The sequence below is a fragment of the Arctopsyche grandis genome, chromosome 5, assembly GCF_051622035.1.
Source record: "Arctopsyche grandis isolate Sample6627 chromosome 5, ASM5162203v2, whole genome shotgun sequence".
NCBI lineage: Eukaryota > Metazoa > Arthropoda > Insecta > Trichoptera > Hydropsychidae > Arctopsyche > Arctopsyche grandis.
In genome coordinates, this window is record NC_135359.1 from 32,665,685 (window position 1) to 32,691,011 (window position 25,327).

Consider the following 25,327-nt stretch of genomic DNA (forward strand, 5'->3'; position numbering starts at 1 on the left):
TGTATTGATACACTTAATCACTTCATCGCCATAAGCGCACCGGTGCGCGCTCTTTCGCATTTAAGGCTATGACTCGAAATTAATTTTGGTTTCTTCACAGTGACATCCTGTGATACTAATGAAATTGAAAAAAGTCAATATTTTTCGTTAGTTTGTGATATATTCAAGAGGTAGTGTCAAGGGTTGGCACTAAACACATAATAAAATACTCGAAACGGTTTCTACAAACGCGTGGAGATTAAGTGGTTGATTGTCTTTTGTTATGTGGGTTGTACGCCGTGTGTACACAACCCGCAGTGGTATAATATATCACATTTCGACATTTTTACATCCGCTTCATAGCTATGAAAGATTTGTACATACTCGAAAAAATGTATCTCATTCTAAGGGCACACAAAAAACATGCCTGAATAATTGACACGTTCGCAACGCAAAGTTTAGGTGGAAATAAAAATAAAAAATTGGAAAAAAGTGTGCTTCGTTCACGCAACAACCGCGCGCACACACGAGATAATTTATCTTTCCTGTGTGAGCAGAGTGGTAAATGGATTTTGAACGTGTTTCTTAAAAAATTGAGGGATGACCATATTCTCTGGTACGAGAGTGAAGAATTTATTATTTTTCTCAAAAAAAACAGGAAAGTTGCGTGAGTAAAAATGACGCTTACGTTCATACGTTCCGTGATAAGTAATGTTAGCGCATAAATATAACCAGCGTGATTAATTGAGTTTTGTGGCCAAATAACTGCTCAAAAAAACATACATAATTCTTTGTCTTGTTTCTAAACTGAATCCCAAAATATAAAACAATTCAAAAAATATACCCAACGACCACAGCTTAAATGTACAAGCCTTATTATAAAACGCCCGTTTAACGAATCTCCGCTAAGCAATTACATGTGCATACATAGATTAGTAAAAATTGTTACGTAACCTCAAAACGAAAAATCTCTCACCATACGCCATACGTTATTGGCACGTATCGATAACGATTTTGATTTTTATTACATACCTCGTTTACGTTTCACTTACGATTACAATTCAGGAAAAAGTTTGCCTCTTATCCGATCGTTTTCATACTTTGCCATATTGCTCATTTTGGTCATCAATATAAGTAAATGGATCCTCCGCCATTACGATGGTGCAAAAATATCGTGTAAGACGCGTTTGATATCTGCCCAGCGAGATAGTCGGTGACGTTTATCCATCGTTTGCTTATTAGTTTTAAACATAGATGGCGGTAGTAAAATAAAATTATTGTTTTTATTCAAAATAATAATTTTATATAAAAATTATAGAAGAGGTATGTTTTTAAAAAACTTTTTTTGTTCTTTGCATGCTACATCATCTTATTACGGTTCGGTGATTACTAGTCAAATGTGAACCGGTTACAGGACAACCGGTCGCTCTAGATCGGTCACACGTGATCACCCGTAACACTAAAACTGGTCACACCCTAAAATCGGTCAACCAGTTTTCTCGTGACCAGTTTTAGTGTGACGGGTGATCACGTGTGACCGATCTAGAGCGACCGGTTGTCCTGTGACTGGTTCACATATGACTAGTAGTCCGTTTACCCTTATTACATGGTTCGGTGATTACTGGTCACAAATTACTCGTCACAAAGTCACTAAAGTCTCTATAACGGAACATCTGGCAGCCGAAAAGTCCATCATACTAACGAGAACTTGAGTGCCAAATATTGTGTATTCGCGATTTTCATGGCAAAAATTGTCTTTGTGACCACCCCAACGTGACGAATAGTCCAATTACCTTATTACATACCACTTTTTATTTATAAATTCAAGCTACATATATATTATAGTCCCTCTCTTCGCACAACCTGAATAAAAATGTATATTCAAATGTGTATAATATTATAATATCAATAAAATTCGAATTATCGTTCATAAATGCGACGATTCGTTTTAAATATTTTATGCACAATTGGCCATGGTCGTAGCGTGTGCATTCTACAACCTATCCTCAATGTTGCAAGCGCTAAAAAAACGACGCGCATTCGTTTGAAATTAAACAGAGTCGTTCATGCGTGTCTCATTTATAAAAGACATTACTGTCGTGGAGAGTAATTTATTTTTGAAATGCGTTCAATTACAATTTCGACCATACATTACAAATGCCTATACAACGACCGTTATATGTACAGTGGAAAACCATGCGAGCTTTTGACAGTTACTATCACGCTTAAGGCGAGTCACTGGCACCTATAATCGTAACTTGAACACATCGACCGAATATTTGTGATCGAATTATTTGATAATATGACAGAATACGAGATGCATCGGTTTATCTGTCCAAATTTTGACTTTAAGTAGAGAAAGTCGTGGTTACTGTCGTCTTCTTTATTTGAAATTCGTAGCTTAAACCTATTTTGAATTTAAAATAGTAACCTTGGTGTTGAATTAACGTTTATTATTTGGTTTTAAGCGTCGAAAAATTCTCGGCCATAACCTTTGTAACGTATCGCGATAAATTTGTCTCTTGCGAGTTTATTTATTGTAATTATTCGTTCTTATGGCGGAAAAATCCGTTAACTATGCGCGTAACGATTATGTATTTGAAAAAAAATCAGCAATAATCATTGTTGCCATCGTTGATGTTGTGCAACTTTTTTTTTTTTTTTGACCTTTTGACTTTCCTCTCCATCTCGCCTTACTTGTCATGATGAATTTTAATATTTAATTAGTGGAATGATCTCTGAAATTCCAGATGTTTACAATTATTCCGAAGAGGTCATCGGTGTTGATATCTCGGCCATAGCCGAATTTCTTACTACACGTCAAAAAAATGATAAAATGTACGCAGCACATGTGATTTTTATTATTTTTATGACCTTTAGCTCATTCATCGAACGTATCTCAACGTTTTTTTGGACTTTTTAATGTGAATAATAAATTGCTACATGTGTTACATAATTCACTGACATATTTTTATGTTCTTGAGACTTGAAGTTAACTGTTAACTTGTCAACATTTTTTTTTTCATATATCTCTGCAACATTTTTCAGGACTTTCTTTCTTCATATTCATTTCATTATTAACTTACTTTTTCGTTTAAAATTTTTATTAATACAAATTATAAGTTTTACTAGTGCCATAAAATTGCTCAATTAAAACACTTGAAGATGCATTTGTTCAAGTTAAAATACATTTTTGTAGGTTGGACTTTTTTTTCAAAACTATGCACATACTTTTATATAATATAGCCAGCAGAATAGACTAGTGATAACTTATCACTGATAAGCATATAATGCTTTGAAGAAAGTGGTCACGGGTTCAAATCCCACTGGTTTCTGCTGGCCAGACCTTGAATTTGTGACTCCAGGTCGATCGTTTCCTATCAGAGTTTGCCAATTTATCTGATTTTCATTGAAACGGTTCTAACAAATTGGCAACCTTACCCATTTTCTCGCAAAATCTCGAGTTTTCAGCAGTCTCGAATTTCGCTGAATTGTATAAAATGCTACATATTTACAAATTTGAGAATAAATGTCTTTTTGGATATTAATTGATATGTACTTTGTATAATACTAACAATATTTGTATCAAATGAACATTGTTTCTGGGCAGGAAGGCGCCTTGTGGTTACCTGTTAGGTCTTTATGATATAAAATAAAATAAAAATAAGTTTATCAGATTTTTTTCTTATTTATATACATAGCTAGCGAAAGCATCGAGCTCTGCTCTGGTTAGAATTCGTATATCATAACTCACTTTGATATATTATTAAATAATTTGGAATTTTAACGAAAGTTGAATTACATCGCGTTTGTCATACTTGCCATGTGTCGTTCTGACATTTATTAAAATTTACATGATTATATTTCATTGCGCGATGAAATATTATTTCGCCAAAACCATCTAGACGTGTTTATGAATATGCACAAAAATGCAGAGGAGATTCATTCAGCGAATTTTGCGAACCTTTAAAATTACATGCTACTTGTAACTTCTTTTTTTAACTTTTGGAACTATTTCTTCCAAATATAAAGAGCCTCACCTTTGTACAATATGGAATAGAGTTTTGAGAATATGCTTTCCGTTGTGGTAGCAGTGTCACGAATTTTCTGCCACAATCGAATTCACTTGACGTAAAATTTATCTAACGATCAACTATTTTAATTGAACGATTTCTCTTACACGACAGCTGTACTTCACCTCATTCAAAAAGTGTGCCATCGCATCAATATGTAATCTCAGTCCTTTTATTACGTCTCAAATCGTGTTTATTTAGATTAGATGCAAATTCATACAATCAGTATTCCGAGCCAATTGTTAGAACCGACCGAACGTACATACATAAATATCTCAGTTCAATTTATGGTATGTATGCATGTATATAAGTGTAGATCAGACAAATCAACTTATAATTATAAAGTGCACACGGTTTTATATGGATCTTTACCGCTGACCCGTGCTGACCTTTCTGCAAATATCCATAGTGCATATACCACTTGACCGATTCTTCAGTTCCTCAAAGTGGAGTACTTGATTTCTATATATAAGACTCCATCCACGGCTGCACATATCCAGCATTAAACAGACCAAGCTGAAATAATGGTACAAGTCGCTGTAAATACACCCAAAAGCACAACATTGCCTATGTAGGACTCAATTCGTGAAAGAAACATGTGGTATAACCTAATGAGATTCGTTTAGCACCATGTTTATTACTCGATTCGCCTTAACGAACTAACATTCGGTCGGATATTATTACTTAGCTTCCAAAAGAAAACATCTGAAAGAGAGAAAAGTATATGTATGTATAATAGAAACTTCTATGATTATAGGAAGAATACTAAATTTTTCTTTCTGGATTCCAAACTTTCCCCTTTATCATATCTTACTATATCGACTATTTCGAGAAGAATTCTTCTCTAGTGGTGACTGTCGTCTTTAAGGGTTTGATGTATTAAAAAGATATTCTCCAATGCTCATCGCTCATTCATTGGATCATGTCTTGATCTACCACTGAAGTCTAAGTTTTAAAAACTTCTGGGTCACTATACAAGTATTTTATTTGGTCAGTTTATAGAAATAGCTCCCATCACTTCCTTAAGATATCTCAACGCCGACTGAACTCTAGTGCTCTGACACTTAATTGGGATTCTCTGATTTGCCTTATTTATTATGCCTCTTTAAATATTCTAGCTTAGCTTCTCCATTTAACAATAGAGCTATAAATTAAGCTACTTCTGCTGCTTCAATAATTAGCATTTTAGCAAAATTACTACCAACGGTGTCACATTTCCTTCAAAATGAAACTGACAGGACAGTTGAAAGACACAGTTACATAAATATTTCGACTGCAGCAATCAGAATGATGTGGCCACATTGTAACCGACCAACTCGGTGTAATTACTCTCACCCCTCGAACCACCTTGCTCTATGGTGGATTGCTCAATTGGTCATCGTTCGTGATCACCTGTCGTCGTGGAGCACACTTTAATAAGTGGTGTGAGCAGCTGACTCACCTGGGCAATTATTCCCGAATGGGAATAATTGGAAATCCAATCCGTCCAACTCTCATGCATTATCTACTCACCTGCTCCACGGTGGTGGCTCGTGCTGCTGTCAAAAAATCGAGAGATTGTGCCTTCTGGAACAACAGGTGGATGTCGTCCACCTGAAACACCACTTCTTTCAATTTTGAGACAAGATCCAGACATAATTGACTTGTTTGGACGTGTTTTTTTCATATGCTTTTGATCACACCGACGCGTTTCCGAAATGTGAACTTATCGAAGCTCGTAAGTGACGAGGTATTTGCAAAAAGCAATTCACTTCTAAAAAAATTTTTTTGACCAGCAGCAGTTCTAGGAAGTTTGCATGATATAATACCTGAAAAATTAATTCGATTTTTTTCCTTAAAGCTAGATTAAAATATATACTATACAGTCTAGAGCTGTCATATCAGTATAATATATTCCTGTATGGTTTTAGGAAGCCATAGCACCTCCCATTTCATATTATATAGAAGTGCGGTCGGTTTCTACACCGAGACTTGTTTGAAATGTATTAGTTGACAACGGGCACAATGCTAGTAAAAATAAAAATAGAAAAAACGGTTAACCTTTACATAAAAAACGTGCTTTGTTTTGTTTTGTATCTCAAAAGATAGGGGATGAATCCTGGCGTTTATTTATCGATTGATTCGTAACCGAAGACCCAACATAATTCAACAATATTTTTTACAAGAAAGGGATACTTTGACAAAGGCCGCTCCCTATTTATGACTGAAAGGGAAGTTCCGTGGTGTCACTTTATTCAATATAAAAGCGTTGATATTTTATCATAAAAAAACGATTCGCTAATTTTCCGTTAAAACACGATCTTGTATCAATAATGACTGGCAAAACCAGTTTCACTGCATGTTTTTGGCGAATTATCGGCGCTCTTGAATTTTTTTTCAATTGAATTCATTATTTTTTATGATGAATAGTAATCAATCAGCCCAAAAACTATACTTCCAAACCTTTTTTCCTGTTTTATTTTGTTATTATGTACGTATACCCTCGGGATATAAAAAAGGTGATAGCGTGACTGCGGAAACGATGCATCCAATGTACACAGGGTGTGGTTTTACCCCCCTTTGTTTTTAATATTATCATTTTTTAAGTCGGAAGGGGTTGGTTAGACTTGGCAGAGAGGGAGAGAACTACCATTAAAAACACAAACCTTCTTTTAATTAATTAAAATATAAAACCAAACCTCTGATTACAACTTCAATATTCAAAGTTTAAATTCAATATGTGCCTGATTTTTAGAATTACATAAAAAGCCCTTGAATGAAGTCAACATCCCCCAATGTCATGGTTCCAAGTAGGCAATCCAATCTATTCTATTACGTTTGTATTATAAGTTCAAAAAAAATAATTTAAAATGATCTTGTTTCTGTAACTACACAGCCTAGACATTGGCTAATTCTATATTAGTACATATATATGTAATATGTATATCTATGTAACTAATGAGAAATCCCAATCTTCAATATCCCAAATCAAATCAATGCATTAACACATGTACGCGCTATTACTAAAAAATATGCCCCTAATGATTATCTTGTGCTACTCCAGAGCGGGAGCATTTGCGAATAAATAATCTATTCTTAAATTTACTTGTTACTATTATAGCATAGAACCACACCATTTTCGTTCGTGTTGCCCAATTGCGTGAAGTGTTCCTATTCCATTAGGAGCGAAACGCATCGCAGGGAACTAGGGACATAGGGGAGATGCGGTTCGCGTGACTCTTCGCTCATTGCATTAACATATTGAATAATGGGGGTTTTTATACCCCACGTAAAAACCCAGACGCATTTAATTTCATCATATTTACCCATTGACGAGGAATGCGTGTTTTGATACTGTCTTTGTTTCGCTGCTGTAACTTCGATCCATCGTTGATGTTTCCATAAAATTATCGATATTTACAATAGTCAAAGAATGAACATCAAAAATTTGAAAGACAAAATAGTAATTCAGAGTCAATGTTCTCAAAAGAGTGTAGCGATGAAACTCTTCGGCTTATTATAATTATTGGAACATAATTGTAAGTCTATTTTTTACTCCGAAGGATTTTGTTTCGTCTGAATCTTATTTCGTTGATTTAAGTTTTAGACTTTTCACCTAACTTATTGTACAAGATTCTGGTGTAACTTTTTTACTGAACCTCTTTTTTCCAAAATGTTTCAATTTCTTTTTCAATATTGTTTTAGGCTCATGTCGTCTCAGCTTTCGAACAAAGCCTCTCCAACATGTCCCAGAGATTACAATCACTCACGGCCACGGCTGAAAGAAAGGTAATGAGCATTGTCTTATATTTCTAAGGCTCAGAACAATGGACTACATACCTGTAGAAATGGGTTAATCTTTAATAAAATTGTTCTTTAAAGGATTCCGAGCTGACCCAACTGAGACAGACCATAGAATTATTGAGAAAACAGTCTATCCAAGCAGGACTTACTAGTGCCCATATGACATCCATGGGTATCAAGCAGGATTCTGTAACCGACAGTCCCAAAAAGGTAAGCAGACAAATTTTATATTACATTGAAAGCTAATACCGAGTCCTTTTCAGGTTCTAAACCAATATTTCATAATTATAGGAAGGCGGAAAGCAGAATTCAACGATTATTAGCAATGGCAGCAATATGACCCGTCACCACTCTACGGATAGTGTGAGCAGTCTGAATAGTCTCAGCAGTGGTTGTTCTTCGGCACAAGATAAGAAACAGAAGAAGAAAGGATGGGTCAGTATTTTCTCAACGAAACATGAGTTTTGCTTTGTGTCTTAATTTCCCTATTTTATTTACTTTGTTGAAATATATAACTAAAATTAAGCGCATCTTTTACAGCTTCGCTCATCATTCACCAAGGCATTCTCCAGAAATGCAAAAATTTCCAAAACTGCCAAGCACGCATCGCTCAGTCACTTATCCTCGTCTTCACAAGAGCATGGATCAATCGGAGGAGACCATCACACAATCAGGGAGGGCTCCAATGAGAACAGTCTTGAAAATTCTCATGAAATCCTAGCGGATATAGCTAGCAAAGCGGAGAAAGCAGACGATAAATCTGATGGCACTGCCGTGAACGGAACTGCTACCGATGCCAACGGTACCATTATTATTAACATATTAAATAGAGAATCCATGAGTAACTTCTTGCTAATATATTCAATTTTGGTTTTAGGTGAAAAGTGCGATCCTCAAATAGTAGACGAACTGAAGAAGCAGTTGCGGGAAAAAGATCTAGTGCTGACGGACATCCGACTCGAGGCTTTGAGCTCGGCACATCAGCTTGAAAGTCTCAAAGACACCGTGATCAAAATGAGGGTATGATTATTATCTACATAGTGATATTTAGAACTCTAGTTGCGGTTGTTACTAATTATATTTTTTGCAGAATGAAATGTTGAATTTGAAGCAAAATAACGAACGACTTCAACGACTAGTCCGACCCCGTTCACTCGCCGGGAGTCATGCTTCTTTATCTGGAGCCACACCACCAGGACCAGCGCCATCTGGAAACACACCTCTAGGATCGGGACCTGGTGAAGACGCGAGACGATTTAGTGCAGCTGACGCTCAACGATCCTCGAATGATACACATGTAAGACTTTCCAATATACAGTCTTTTTAGATAAGGTTTAGTGCAATTGGAGAAGTACAGAACATTTAATAACATGGTGAATATATTTTAATATTTGACAGAATTTGGATCTGCACAGTCAACCGCTGGATTTGGACTTCAATTGCATAACTTCAACACCTACCATAGAGTACGGTTCCAAGATGTCCTCACCGTGCGACCGAGCCACTGCTGATTTGTACCGAGCGTCACAAGATTTAAGTTTGACCGTCTTAGACGATTCCGAATTGATAAATGGCTCACCTGGAATCGACGACGATCCTCTATTAACTGGCGGAAGATTAAGTGGAGTCGACTGCGATATCGCTTCCGTTCTTCCGCCACCTAAGTGCCGGGAATTGGCCATGGGAGAAACTTACGACGGATTAGGTGATTATAATAGGATTAAATTTTTCAGTCTGAAAATCAATTCAATTAGATATTAATGAAATTTTATTACTTCAGGATTGACGGAAAACAGTGCTGATGTTGTTGACGGAAAGAAGATAGCAATATCGGTCTACCTCGGCCAACCCGATACGTTTCCTCGCTATTATGAGGAAATGTGCGAATCGCTTAACAATTGCGACAGCCGATTCTATTCAAACAGATCCTCCGTGGCTTATTCGAATGGCCAAGAGGCACCTGGCTCTCCGAGACCGAACCACTTGAACGCACCGACCTCTCCCGATCACGAGACCAACGATTACCAAAACCCACCCAACAAGTCCAACACTAACAGCCTGAAGAGTAACAAATCCGCACATAGCGTATCGTTCAAATACAACGGCAATGATCATGCGACGACAGTAAACTGTAACGAGTTTACCATTGCTTACACGTACATCTCCGGCAAGAGCACCTGGCAAAATTTGGACTATACTGTGCGGAAGACGTTTAGAGATTATCTATCTAGGATCGATCCTGGTACTAATTTGGGACTTAACACTGATTCGATCACGTCGTACCATCTTGGCGAAGCTACTAGGGGTCCTGAGATTGGTTTTCCGGAGTTGTTGCCGTGCGGTTATATAATCGGAACAGTCAGAACATTGTATATATGCCTGCAAGGAGTTGGAAGTCTAGCTTTCGACAGTTTGATACCAAAGAATATAGTTTACAGGTAATATAACATACTGAACATACATACTATAAATGATCGAACAACCCAGTGAGAATCTTATATATGTAAATATCTGATGGTACCAACCAAGACCATTTCTATATGTATCTATAAAATATTTCAGGTATGTTTCGCTTTTGAGTGAGCATCGTAGAGTTATATTATGCGGTCCAAGCGGTACAGGAAAATCTTATTTAGCTACACGTCTTGCCGAGTTCCACGTAGCTCGTACTGCTGCTCACCTCAATCCTGCTGAAGCTATAGCAACATTCAAGTACGTCTTATACTACAATCGAACATTGCTTTTAAAATATCAATTCACAAATTACTAACATGATTTAAATTATAGCGTGGAGCATAAATCTTCAAAGGAGCTTCGTCAGTATTTGAGCAACGTGGCCGAGCAGTGTGTCGGAGATGCAGCTTTGCCATCAGTGCTCATCTTAGATAATTTACATCATGCAAGTGCACTCGCTGATGTCTTCAGTGGATTGCTCGGAGCCAGACGTACTAACTTACCATGCATCATTGGTAATATTCCGTTTTGTATTTGTTTGTACTGTAATGTAATGAATCTTGTAATCATTGAAATATTGTATTATAGGCACAATGTCCCAAGCTACGTGCAATACGACGAATTTGCAATTGCATCACAACTTCAGATGGCTGCTGACTGCTAATCACATGGAACCGGTGAAAGGATTCCTTGCCAGGTAAGTCATATTAATTCAATTATGGAGCGTCATCATTGAAACATGCATTCTAACGAATGACTCTTTCAGATATCTCCGAAGAAAGCAAGTCATCGGTGAATTGAGTGGAGTGCCTCGATGTGCTCGGATGACCACAGTCTTGGAATGGCTCCCAGCAGTGTGGCAGCACGTCAACAGTTTCTTGGAAGCACACAGCTCGAGCGACGTTACCGTCGGACCAAGACTCTTCCTCGGCTGTCCCCTAGATTTGAACGCCAGCCAGGCTTGGTTCTCATCAGTGTGGAATCAATCAGTGATACCGTACCTGATCGAAGCTGCACGTGAGGGAGTAGCCCTGTATGGAAGACGGGGAGCGTGGGCCGATCCTATAAAATACGTACGTGACACGTATCCATGGCCTGATCAGCAGCCGACTGAAGTACGTAACCTTTCTGCTGTAACTTATAAGTTATGTTGACTGAAATGAATTCTAATGTGAGCTTATGATTTTAGAGTCTCCGCGGGATAACTTTGGAAGATATAGGATTAGACGACTCGTCGAACGACACCACCAACACCAACAATCAAGACCCGCTGGTGAATATTAATCTTTTCGTTGGAACTGTTGTGTTATGTACAGTATATTGGTATTGAAATTTTTTTTATTTCTAGCTCAATATGCTGATGAGGCTTCGCGAGGCCGCAAACTACAGCGGAAATCACAGCCAGGATTCCGACAATGCGAGCTTGGACTCGAACTTGACGCACGACAGTTCGGTCGGAAACGAACTTTAAACAGTTACGTGTATGAACATTGTGATATTATATAAATTATCAATAAGCATTTTTATGTAAATAAGAATTGATTGTGGAAAAAAGGATATATTACGTAGACTGGGAAATATCTTGAATTGTTTCATGAATTCGGAGGAAGTGATATTTTTATAAGGGTACAAATTAGCAATATGCTTAATCAAATATATGCCTTCTGCAAAGTGCAAGTATGTAAACCTCAATTCGCACAAACATATTTTGTTTATATTTTGATCGCAAACGATTCTATTACAGTGCCATCTATCTGTCTATAGAAAATGTTTAACTATAATTTTACATAGTATAAAATTTTATCAATAGATGACGCAGTATTAAAATTGGTTTGCATATTTGCTAAATGCATTAGTTTATTTCCTACACTGCAAATATACATAAATTCAGTACTTCACGTACATAATTGTATAAAATAATGAACAATAATTAGATTAATTATGTGTTTGTTTGATTTTGTTTCATGTATTTAAAAATTTAACGCTTTCGTTTTGTAAACGTGTCACCCAAGCTATTTTTGCATGCCATTTGTATAAAAAATATATATAAATTATTATGTAGATTAATAAACACTTCTTAATATGCATTTTATAATATATTAATGTTCTGTAATGATTGCTGCAGTATATTGCAATTCGGCAAACTCTCGTGCAGTTTTCTATTGAAACTGCATAACTTGTGGCGTTTATATGTCACTTTGTATTTTATAAATTCTCTACACACTACTTTTTTTCATAATCAAAATTCAATTATATTTGTTCAGTCAAATATGAAAAATGAGTTTTGATTCATTATATACATAATATACAAAACACTCTTGCTAGTCTATGGTGTAAGTACTACGCTTTTATACTTTTGTACCGATGTATCCTATTTATACGATTTAGTGATATTGAAAAGTGTGTGTCAAATAAATATATATATTGTAAAAATTCACCATTAAATTTCAGTAAATTTCCACCATTTAACTGACCAAACTTTTCGCCAATCGATTTTGCATTTATTTCACTATAAAGTTGTATCATTTTTATGAATTAAAAAAAAATGTAAATGAATTCTTCTATATTATACTTATTTATGCGTAGATGTTAAGATGTATTTAAAAGTTGTTCGTGTATCCTAAAATTGTATTTTTTGCATATTCAAAAAAGTATCGATATAACATTATAATATTACATATACAGCATATAAATATTCTTTGGATGTATCCCGATACCGATTTTGTAAATTCTAACATTTATATATAAAAATTATACCAAAGATTATTATTTTTTATATATATACAACATAATTATGAATGCTAACGCAAAATTGTACGTACGATACTAAACCGCATGTGATTCAACGTCGACGAAGCTCAATATTAATAAAAAAAGAAGAAATTCGATACCGTCATGCGTGTAATGTTCGAAAACGTGTACAGATACCCGTTTATTATATATATATAGCATTCGATTAACATCTCAATCGCACATATTAAACGAAAATGCCATATTTGTTGTGAAATTGTAAAAAAGAAACAAAAATAAATCATAAAATGAAATAAAACTTCATCCAATCGTTTTTCATTTATTTATTTTTTAATATATGAATATAAAATGTATCACATTTTTCACATTTCTTAAAATTAAAGGCTCGGCTCTAAAATAATTTCTGTAAAATTCGTCGATACGTCTGTTGGGCAATTTATTGTGACAATTTATCGCTCATAGACTAGTAGGTTATAAAAGTAGTCATTCAAAGAAAATCAAAATATATATATATATATATATATATATATATATATATATATATATATATATATATATATATATATATATATATATATATATATATACTATTAAACAATACGCCAGCAAATTATTTAATCAAAGTTGGGCGATTAATTTCAATAGAATCACTATTAAGATAGATATTATCCCTTTATCCGTGGTCCCCTTGATTTTTATCATTTTTAAAAAGAGAAGCAAATATTCATCCTTTCAGAACCGAGCCAAACATTTTTAATTATTCATCAGATATTCCAGTGACATTTTGACTCTTACTTATAGAATATAAGAATGAGATTTCTTGTTATAGCGTTTTCATGGAACCAAAATGGCGCTGGTACATCAGATAAGTGCCAATTTACACAACGTTCAAACATACACTAAAATCAACCCTCACACATTCAACCATCCAAGGCTCAGTCAAATAAGTCAACAAAAACCTTCAATTTACCAACAATACACATCCTCATCACATCCAATAATAACAAAAATAAATCTTATTCCTTAATTTCATTGATCGTTATGTATAGCATAAGCAGTTGAGTTGAACACAGATTTACAGAATCATATCGGACGACTTTCCCGATGAGTTGTGAATGCCTTGCAACTCCGGAGACGTCACGTTCCACTCGTACCACACCTTCCTGGCGTTGGAACATCGCCAAAACTGAACTTCGACCACTTGATCGGCCTTCAGCATAATCGGTGACTAAAAAACCACACCAAAATCAATATAAAACATTCAACTTATAAAATACCATCATCATCGTTCATATACGTATATGTATATACCTTGATCGGGAAGAAAATTGGAAACCATGAGATCATCCCTTTCGTATGTGTGTTAGGTACTATGCTCAAACTAACATCCTCGAATAAGACACAGCTGAAATAACCGCTGAATCCGTGCAAAGTGCAAGCACGAGTCACGGGAAACTTGAGCGACTTCCACCGCCGCCTCTCAACATCATCTCCGTCTTCAAAAGTACACGGATGTTCAAATGTGAACAATTCCTACAAAGAAAAAAAAACATAACCTAAAAATCGAACCCAAATATTCATATATATAATACAATATTGATCTCGGTCAGACCTGGGGTGGTGAGATTTCATATTTGTTCTGCAAGTAGACTACCCAGGGTGTTTCCAGAGGGTGCGGCAAGGACACAACTCGATTCTGGGTCGGCTCTCGCTCGCTAGCACGAGCCAATCCCCACAGTCTGGGACACATGACGGGTGCTATAAACGAGGTATAACTGCTCGGTATGCTGATGCCGTCTTTCTTGAACAAATGTCCAGCATAGTCCAAGCACTCCGGTGAGAGTTCATTGTCTCCGAACGATCCTAATACAATAAAGTAATGCAATGATTTAATTGTCTTTTACATATGTTATCTTTTTTGGGTCGTAAAATCAGATATTATACAGTTTATAACCTCAAAAAAGTAAACTTGAGCAGATCATTTGACTTGATTTTAAGACGTATAAATACCGAGCAATTCCGACACTATGATATCGGCCAACTCTTCCGGCTGGTACTTCCTCATATCGCTGGCCACAACGGTAACCGTATCGCCCCAGATTTCCCGTTGTTGCACGTGAAGAGTCACCAGCGCTGTGGGATTCTTTTCGACGGCGTAAACCTGACAAAAGTCATACGTATATAAATATATTAACCATCTTTAGAATATATGTAACACACATTGGAAATCATTACCTTAACTTTGACATTGGCTAAGCAAGCGGCGTTGATTACAGCTCTAACTAGAGGTCCTCGACCAGCCCCGAGTACCATCACCACGGAGTAGTGCTTACAACCGCATGATCCTTCACTGTTTTCATTCGGACACTTGGTCTTTGCGGTGCCGTCCACGCCGTTCGACAAGGATTTTGATTCCGCTGAAGTAAAACAACATATCTCTATTGAAAAGGCACAATCTAATAAACGACTCCTGAAGCCGTCAGTTCAGTTACATTTGATAAAAGTATTATACATATCGATTAATATCGACAGGGACATCTATGGTCAAATTTGTAAATTTGCAGCATTTTATACAATTCAGCGAAATTTGAGATTGCTGAAAACCAGAGATTTTGCTAGAAAATGGGTAAGGTTGTCAATTTGTTAGAACCGTTTCAATGAAAATCAGATAAATTGGCAAACTCTTGATTGGAAACGATCGACCTGTAGTCACGAATCCAAGATCTGCCCAGCAGAAACCAGTGTTTGTTCAAAGCATTATATGCTAACCACTGGTCTATTCTGCTGGTTAAATATGTGCACACATCATATGTGCCATGACAGGAATTACCGCCAAGGCGACACATATGGTTAGATAATTTTTGTACACAAATACTAAAAAGTTTTCAAACATACAATAGAGACATCTATGGACGATCAACAAAAACTTTTGATACAGAAAATTTGTGAGAAATACATTATGTAAGTAGCATTTTATAAGATTCAACAAATTTGAGATGCTAATAATTCAAATTCGCGAAAAACTGCAGAGGAGGATGCCGATTTATTGGATCCGCCACAACAATTAAGCAAGAAAAATCAGAAAATTCTAGCATAGATCTGTGTTTTTAAATAACCACAAGATCTTGCCAGCAGCGTATTTAGTTGGGAATTGAACCCATGACCTCTCTACTGGTATGCAATAGCTCAACTAGTGCACTACGCTGTGGCGTATATGTTGATATAAGTATTGTTTTATTTTATATCAATTAATAATGCACACTCGTCAAATGGATTGCTCCAAAGCGACAAGTGTGTTAAACAGATTAACAGAAGAAAAAATACATGAATTACAGCATAAAAAAAAAATACATGACATTAAAAATTCTAACAATAAATAAAAATATAACAGCCAAGTCAACAGTTAACAATTAAAAGTGACAATTATTAATTGCTCTAGTTGGTCGCGACCCCCGTAACCAAGGAAGCGGTGCAGCAAATGAAAAGAGATATGACAAATGTTAATGGCACCATCCAGTGAATTTAAAAAATGGAGGCCTCGAGGAATGGGAGAATTAAAATATGCCACAGTTCTTGCCAGAGGAATATGAAAAAGAGGACGACGGCGGGTCCAGATCAAACTCTTCAGAGCATGAAGACCAATCTCCACCAGAATAGACTGACATGAGATAAAACCTCTAAATATATAAAACAAGAATTTGATGAAGACAACATTCCTCCCATGTTCAAAAGAAATGTAGCCGACCATACACATGACAAATCTTGAAGGAAATAAATATGGGTAAATCGCATATTGCTCATAAAGAAGCCGGAGAAAGCGTATTTGGATAAGTTCAAGTGTAATGGATTGAGTTTTGGTTGAAGGGCTCCAGATCATAGAGGCGTACTCCATGATACTTCTCACCAGAGCATTGTACAGTAGCTTCAGAACAATGGGAATATGGAAATGTTGGGAATTGCGAAAAAAAAACCCTAGCATCCTTGAAGCTGAGCAACACACAGAATCAATGTGATTGGAGAACCTTAGGTGACTCTGAAAAGCAACCCCAAGATCAACAGTAGATTCAACCCCAATTCAATTCCGAGGTTAGAGCCTTGGAGTGGGTTCAGGACCCAAATGAAAGGCCGAAGTCGCTTCACAGCATTTATTCAACGATTCCAGAGGTCCACACTCCAGAATAATCTGATCTACCATGTGTACCTCCTTATAAAGGACAAGTTGCACACCACAGCTTCCCCGATCCATTTATGTATCTATTGTCTAGGCATGTAAAGGTCTACCGTGGTGAATCTATTGGCACTTACTGAGCCCGTTAGCCTAATTCGGAGTCTCTATTATTCACCCACGAATGCATTTAGACAGTGGATACTCTCTCTCATGTTCCTACGTAACAGTATCATATGTACCTAAGACTCCTTTACAAGTGACTGGATGACTGTAGCGGGACTTGAACGCCTCGGCCACCGCATTCTGGTAGTAATTATACTTGATGGGGTCCTTCTCGAATACGCTGTACGTGTATGAATCTAGATTGTCGGAGAGTGGCTGCAGCGGCGTCTGAAGGTAGTCTTCCCATCTGATGAAAAAACCGGTAAAAGTTACACAAATGCAAAGCGCCATAATACAAAAACACACTATGTGACACTATGTACAATCAACGAACCCTCTCGCATAGTTGATCATAGCGTCCTGACTCGAAGGTTTGTTCTTCCACAGGTATCGCAGGTATCGGACGTAGTGCGACATGTCCTCATGGCGGTTCACTCCGGTGACCATCATCTGAATGTCCCGGTCGAACAGCTGGCAGATGAAAGCCTGGTGGGCTTTCGATAAAACGGGACATCTACTGGTGAATTGTTGAAAATATTTAAAAATGTAAACGCATTACAGCCAAACACTGTCGAGCAATGATGACAATAATTCGCTTAACCCGTTGAATGCTGACCAACGCAGATCGGCGTTTTGCAAACAAGTCCACAAACGCCGATAGGCGTTGTATTTTGAGCATGTACAAAGTAAACAAGAATACTACCCGCTAAGCCATTCCAGGTAGCGTTGAAAAAAAATGCATTGAACATGGGTCGTGTAATCCGTGTCAATGTTTATAAAGACATAGCAGAATTTCCCAATGGAAATCCCTAACTTGTGGCTTGGCATTCAAAGGGTTAAGGAAGACTGTAGTTTAGAGAGCGAAGATAAAAGTTTATGAGTAAAGCAAATAAACTTTCCTTTGTATGTATGTATGTATGTAGATAGCGAATAACTATTGACGTCATAGCTCAATTCTGATATTTGACAGTGATATATGATAAATGAAGTAATGTTAGCCGAGTTCGCAACCTTCTTTTATTTGTGCTGAAGATGTGAGTCGGAATGAGCAGACACTTGATGGGTTCTCCGAGCCAACGAGCGATATCTCCTTGGGAAGGCATATCGGCCGACAAGCGCAAGACGAGTGATATCCGACGGTCCCACTCGGTTAGACGGTGAAGGTCGCTCCACCACCTCCAAGTGTCTAAGCTCTCTTTCTCCTCTTCTACATCGTGAGCATCGAACGCTCTTAGCGCCGGATTCTCCATCGGCACTTGAATCCAAAATCCGGGACTGAAATGGCTAAACAGAACAAATTAAAAATTCATATCAATAAATCAATAAAATCACCACCATATTTAGCGATGCAAAGTCTGCAAGCATATTTTAGATTAATAATACATATGTATATGTAATACAAACCTGCTGTTAAAGTGTCCAGTTATGATTCGAGCAAGGTTGACGTTGTTCTTTCCGCTCAACGTGAACATAACAGTGTTGATGCCTAAGCCTCGGCTATAGTTCAACTCCTCCATCAAGGCGTCCTCGTGTTGCTGCCGTATCTTGACGATCTGGGAGTCTGGACAGAGGTATGGCGAGATTTTGGCGACGACACGACTGCTCCAGTCGCCCGGATCCAGCAGCATGTCGGTACGAGTGAAAGCAGTCAGCTCTGACTGTCCGCCAGCTTTGAACTTGCGCCTCAGCCGAGGATGCACCACGGGTATGCTCATGAAGTTGTATTGAAGCTCATCGACGGCTGCGAGTCCGGCGAATAAATCAGGCACGTTTGGGCAATCTAAGCCGCAGTTCAACTCTTGAGACGACATCTTTGTCTGGAAAATTAGTTGACAATTCATTGATATTAATGTGAATATTGAATTAATATGAATATTATTTCAAAACTTCAATCAATTTCGACTCATATTGTGATGTATAATATAAAATATATTGTATGACAGGCCTCCCTGAATACGTTGTTTGAGGTTATGTTAGGTTAGGTATGCAAATTTAACAAAAACATTCGTGCAAATTCGTACTAAGTGGAAATAATATACAACCGAACGTCGTATTATATGTTAATAGCCGAGTAGTATATTATATAGCGAGTGAAATCGAAAAGTTTTATATAAAGTACAAACGTGTTGCTAGTGTCAAAGTGTCAAAAAACAGCAGCGCAGTTCAAAATGCACCACGAATTGGGAGGGCGTAGCGCCGCGAAGAAGGGCTCTGGGTAGTTTGGGGCGCCGAATGGAGATCTGGAGGCTCTCTGATGGTACTTAATGACAATGGCAATTCTAGCTGTCAAATTAAAAGCGCGCTCCAAATGCCGCCATTCGAATTTTCAATCCCACATGTGCGTGTCCTAAAAACCCGCTATACGACCATTATCAAATGTCATTTTAATATTTTAAAATAAAGTCAAATCAGCTATTTTTTATTACAAATCTGTAGGGATTCATAAATATCAAAGCTTAAACGTGTAAAAATCAAACTTGACTGGAGACTTAAGCCACTTGCACATAAAAGCCAACTAATTTCGACGCAAAAAATTTACAATCAAAAACAACAGTTCAATAAAAAACCAAGAACAAAGAATGGCCTCGATCTCATGCCACCCACTTTCAACAGATGGGACGTATCCTTCTACTGTAAAGGGATGCATGATCCCTCTACACATCCTTTGGCATATGTAGAAATCTTATTTTCATCAATTGATTTCTCATTGTTGTAGATAGAAATGAAAAATAACAATGGACATGTGGGGATTCTACGACATGGTCGAGCTTGGGTTCGAGTATGTCGGTAGATCCCACTTTATTTCCTACTCGTCCGTCATATTAAACGGTTCGGTGATTACATCCCAAATGTGAATCGCTGCCAGGATAACCACCGCTACAAAATCCGCTCGCGCGGATCTTCTGTCACACAGGAAATTGCCGTACAAAAAACTGCCCAAATCTCTTAAAAAAAAGCATTTGCTGAGTAACATTTGGGCAGATATCTGTACGGCAATTTTCATGTGCGCAAGTGATTTTCGTGGCGGTGGTTATCCTGGTAGCGATTTACATTTGGGATGTAACCTGTTTATTATATTAAACAGCGTGTTTAAAATACCCCGTTTAACTCTAACCGCCCCCATACACAAAATGGTTCGGTGAATATTCCGCAAAAAGCGATCTCGCGCTCGTCACTTAAATCTTGATCACGGAACATCTGGCACCCAAAAAACTCCATCAATCGTGCGCGAGATCGCTTTTTGCGGAATAATCCGTTTACCACTCCAATTCCGTGATTGAATAATTATAATTCCTGTAAATTACCGTTTTTGGGAACATTTATTCGACTAATAGCATTGATGTATAATACACTAGATACGCCCTCACGCTTTATACTGGTCTCCCTTTTGGCGCATGCAAAATACATAGCGCATGCAGTTTCTCTCAGTAGGTAGGTAGGTACCGCTGCGTCGTAGGGAAAAAAAACTTTTTTTTTCCCAACTTCCCAGCTAGTTAAACCCCCCGCACCCCTCAGTTAGTGAAGACAAGATTTCCGACCAAAATCACACGTCAGGGTCCATCTAGTGTATTATACATCAATGACTAATAGCTTTAATAAACAAGAAAAAATGACTATCAGTTATAAAATTAAATTAATTAATTAATACACATAAAATTCATAACAATGGTCTTTCCATGACATTATCTGCATTGCATTTATCTCAACACAGTTACAAATGAATTCACAAAAAGGCCCAAGTTACAATTACATATTCTTTCACACCCGTAACCACATTTATAATTAAAGGTATTCGGGGAATATATGAACTGCTGCCTTGAAATTGTTAAAATTGTAAATAAAAAAGGGAATGTTATCAATAAAACACAACAATTATTTATTTGTTTTTATTTTTTACCTACCAATATACCGTATTTGTAAAAATCCATTATACTATCAAAAGTCGACACGCAATATACAAAGGTTGCACTTTTTGTACCAAAATTATATACAATATATCAAAAAAGGATTATACTCCTCAAAAAATGTAAATTGTCATGTGTGTTTTTTTTTAATGCTTACAATACAAGAACGATAATTACATATATATAAATATATATGTACATAGTGCAGTCGGACATTATTATAGTGTTCGCATTCCTCTCGCCAAACCGGATTTCTCTCAAATATCCATACCTTCCAATTCAAAAACAATGAAATCTTACTTCATTTCACATCTTAAATATTGATTTTATTTTTCAACAAATAAAATAAAAAACACAAAAGAAGAAGAAAATACTTTCCATTTTAAGCAAAAACAAAAAACACTATCGTTTAGAAACACCAATCTACTTTCAAGGCACTGTAAAATTCTGTTCACATATCAAACTTCATTCAATATGAATACAATTAAAAATGAATTGAAAAATGATATGCTAAAAATGATTTTTTTATCAATTGCTGCAAAAATATGAGATCAATTTTTTGTTAAATACGAATAAAAAAAAAAGTTACTACGATTTCATATTATATCATGTAGGTTCGCTTACAAATATTGCATATTAAAATTAGATTTTATCATAAAAAAAATATATTCACAAGTGTATAAACGTCTTACAAAAGAAAAACATTATATTAAAAATATAAGAATGCAACTTAAATATATATATATAATCAGTTGTGAAAGAAAGATAACTAGATATAAAGAATTCATATACATATTTAGAAATCAAAAAAATAATACAGATAAAAAAGCCTCTATAAACTCAAATCACAGATAAAAAAAATCAATAATATATACTCGTACATAGAGTAGAAAAATGTACATACATATATTTTTGATAGAAAAATGCATTTTTTAATTAAAAAAAAAAAAAGAAAAAAATATTTTGGACTTATATTAATATGTAATACAATATATAATAAATGGCATTGTTCTTAAAAATAATATTATATTAAAATAATCAAATTATGTACAATACTGTACGTTCTATGTATAAGATGGGCACACTAGTCTACCAGAAAAAGTGAGCTAACATCACTGCTATACAATAAAAGCATTTTTAGGGATGTCCAGAGTACAAAAAAAATATATATATCAGTTCAGATCTATAATTTATTCCATACAGAAAAACAGTAGGCATCAAATGTAGATCTCCATTCCAATTGATCAATTATTTTTTAAATTAAATTTATATCTGTTTACAAGCTTTTATTACAATTATAAAGGAATCTTTCAGACCAATAATAGCAATTGGGTATTATTTTGCCTACTGCCAATGTGGACTGAATTGTAACTTTTATATTGGCAAAAAGCAAATAGTCTTATTAATATTTTTGTTTATAACCAACTGAGAATAGATAGATACACATATAATACTTAAAACATATATATATTACAAAAATAAAAAATGGTAAATGAGATATATTTTCAATGAGTAGACGCGAATTACTACAGTAAAGATGATTTTATCAGTCTTCGAATATTTTACATAAAAAAAAAATACTGATTGAGTCTTTCATACATCTCTACGATAATACATTTAATACTCAAAAATTTATACAATGGAATGGCCGTACGTAAAATTATTTTTTATTGTTTTTCTTTCAATACACATCGTTAATGAACTCACATTTTTTAACGACTATTAATTAATGGTGATATTATAGTATTATTAATACAATTATATAATATAAAATATCACATTTAAATACAATGACACGTGACAATCGATATCAAAGACTGGTATGCAATTTTCTTAAGAGAAATATTCTTAAAAAAATATTAAAAAAAAATAAAGAAATACTGAACTTACTATTACTATAGCAAGTGGTCCCGTTTCATCGTCGATTACATTATCAATTAATAATGAACACAAAACTTGGCAAGTCTGATATTATTATTATTATGTTTTCCCGATACCTTGACTAGCCTAATGCATCGTAAAGCTTTGAAGAAAGTCATTTTTGAAAATTCATTTACAATATGTAGCTCAATTGTAAAAAAAAGGACCAACGACGACATAATATTACAGAATTTTAGAGCATTTTATTTTATATTAAAAAAAAAAAAATCCTTAAAACTCATCAGCCTTTTTACAATAGAAAAATGTAGAAATAATCTTAATACAAATTTACGATCTTAAAACAATCGTAAGAAAATAAACTTAATAGAACGACGACATTCGATAAATCGCATTTTATTATTTTAGAAAAAAAAAAAGAATAAATAAGAAATAAAAAAGATTTATCACAGTCAAAAGTAAACGTAGAAATAAAAAAAAAAAATAAAATAAAATAAAGCGAAATATTTATAATTTGTACCGTTCAGCAAAAATAAATACAAAATAAAAAACCTATAAAATAGTGATCGAATAATATTTACTAAGAAAAAAAATAGTAAGTAGATATATTTCATACGCCAATACCCAGCGTGAATAAAGCCTTTTTTTAATACATTTAATGTTCATCAAACGGATATTCCAGCCGAATGTCTCGATCAAACGATATTACGAAAAATTAGGAACATAATGCAAAAATATATATATATATATATATATATATATATATATATATATATATATATATATATATATATAAATCCATCGAGAAGAATAAAATAATACTGCAATACCAGACAGTCAGTTTAAATCGATTATATGGCAACAAACGAGTTGTAAAAATTGTATATTATTACAATTACATTCAGCAATGAATTTTATGCGAAAAAAATTAAAACCATTACAAGTCTTAATACATACAAAAAAAAACAACAACACTGCTTTTGATAAACAGTCGGGTGTAAAAATATGTCGCTTAAATTAATTACCATATACATACATACATACATACATACATGATATATAATGTATATTTAGTATAAAAGCTTAGTCTAATAAAAAATATGACATTTTGAATGTCACATATAAAAAATCAGTCGTTGGAATGACGCTAATTCATTCCGTTGAGATATTAAATCTGAACACACGATTAATTATGTATATACAGATATATATACATATATATATATATATATATATATATATATATATATATATATATATATATATATATATATATATATATATATATACGCATACATATATAATATAAATACATATAGTTCTTTTTATTTTTATTTACCGATAATAATGATGATAATAATCAAATATGTATTACAAATATTAAGCTACATATTTCAAGCGGTCGAAATGTAAACGAAAAAGCTAGTGCATATATATATATATATATATACATATTTGTGTAACAAAAGTACATACATATATGTATACGATGATGTACATATGTGGAACAAAAACGGAAAAATACAAAACGAAGGCCAGTTCAGAGAGGCATCACGAACACGATATAATAAATGGCTTACATTCTAACAAACGGACGTACGTCTCTTCAAATGCGACCAAGATCTGATCTAACAGACACTCCTTTGACACTACGATTCCTCGAATGTGACGGCTATACGATCTAGCATGCGTGATGAGATTTTCATTACTCTACATATTTCCAATTTTTTAATTAGGCAACTTGAAAAGAATTCAATCTGGCAACGCTACGCTATCATCGAGTTGATCATCGGCATTGTTATTCGAGAATGTTTAATCTGAATATTGAATTCTAAACGAGACAGACACTAACAAAATAGCTTTGAGCAACAAAAAAATCACACTTTTACTTACCGGAGCGGAAACGAATCAACCTTTACTAAGTTCGACCCACTAGATTCGAATATGACAATGATTTCTGTTGGTTTCCTCTGGTTAATGGAAAATTAACGTTTAAAAAAACGCTTTTGACTTTTGCAGTCTTCAAAACTCAAAATCTACATATTGCTGCGCATATGCTACATATAATAGACAGGTGTTTTTTCAATTGATATTGATTTTTTACTGTTATAAAATACATATAATTAATTATCTAGCAAATTTCAAGTCAAAAATATGTTTTTTTACATTTTTTT

At 35.0% G+C, this 25,327-nt stretch overlaps 2 protein-coding genes across 2 annotated transcripts in view; one reads left to right on the forward strand and one right to left on the reverse strand.

Annotated features, from left to right (window-relative positions):
• The window catches only part of sick (sickie), a 148,330-nt gene extending 135,030 nt beyond the window's left edge, over nucleotides 1–13,300 (forward strand). Inside the window, exons 20-33 of the mRNA XM_077431128.1 lie at nucleotides 7,737–7,820; nucleotides 7,914–8,045; nucleotides 8,127–8,270; nucleotides 8,376–8,637; nucleotides 8,713–8,855; nucleotides 8,926–9,132; nucleotides 9,234–9,540; nucleotides 9,616–10,273; nucleotides 10,398–10,547; nucleotides 10,623–10,804; nucleotides 10,878–10,986; nucleotides 11,056–11,404; nucleotides 11,479–11,562; nucleotides 11,638–13,300. Coding sequence (XP_077287254.1) covers nucleotides 7,737–7,820; nucleotides 7,914–8,045; nucleotides 8,127–8,270; nucleotides 8,376–8,637; nucleotides 8,713–8,855; nucleotides 8,926–9,132; nucleotides 9,234–9,540; nucleotides 9,616–10,273; nucleotides 10,398–10,547; nucleotides 10,623–10,804; nucleotides 10,878–10,986; nucleotides 11,056–11,404; nucleotides 11,479–11,562; nucleotides 11,638–11,760 — 2,934 coding nt within the window. The 3' untranslated portion in view covers nucleotides 11,761–13,300. The remainder of the gene's footprint in view (nucleotides 1–7,736; nucleotides 7,821–7,913; nucleotides 8,046–8,126; nucleotides 8,271–8,375; nucleotides 8,638–8,712; nucleotides 8,856–8,925; nucleotides 9,133–9,233; nucleotides 9,541–9,615; nucleotides 10,274–10,397; nucleotides 10,548–10,622; nucleotides 10,805–10,877; nucleotides 10,987–11,055; nucleotides 11,405–11,478; nucleotides 11,563–11,637) is intronic.
• Nucleotides 13,301–13,795: 495 nt separating this feature from the next.
• csul (protein arginine N-methyltransferase 5) lies at nucleotides 13,796–19,698 on the reverse strand. The gene is made up of 10 exons (XM_077430814.1): nucleotides 19,494–19,698; nucleotides 18,775–19,187; nucleotides 18,382–18,654; nucleotides 17,705–17,887; nucleotides 17,448–17,617; nucleotides 15,276–15,457; nucleotides 15,051–15,201; nucleotides 14,653–14,903; nucleotides 14,352–14,573; nucleotides 13,796–14,268 (listed from the first exon to the last, which is right to left on the reverse strand). Exons 2-10 carry the CDS (start codon nucleotides 19,179–19,181, stop codon nucleotides 14,116–14,118), a joined length of 1,992 nt encoding a protein of 663 aa, XP_077286940.1. The 5' UTR covers nucleotides 19,182–19,187; nucleotides 19,494–19,698; the 3' UTR covers nucleotides 13,796–14,115.
• Nucleotides 19,699–25,327: the final 5,629 nt, after the last annotated feature.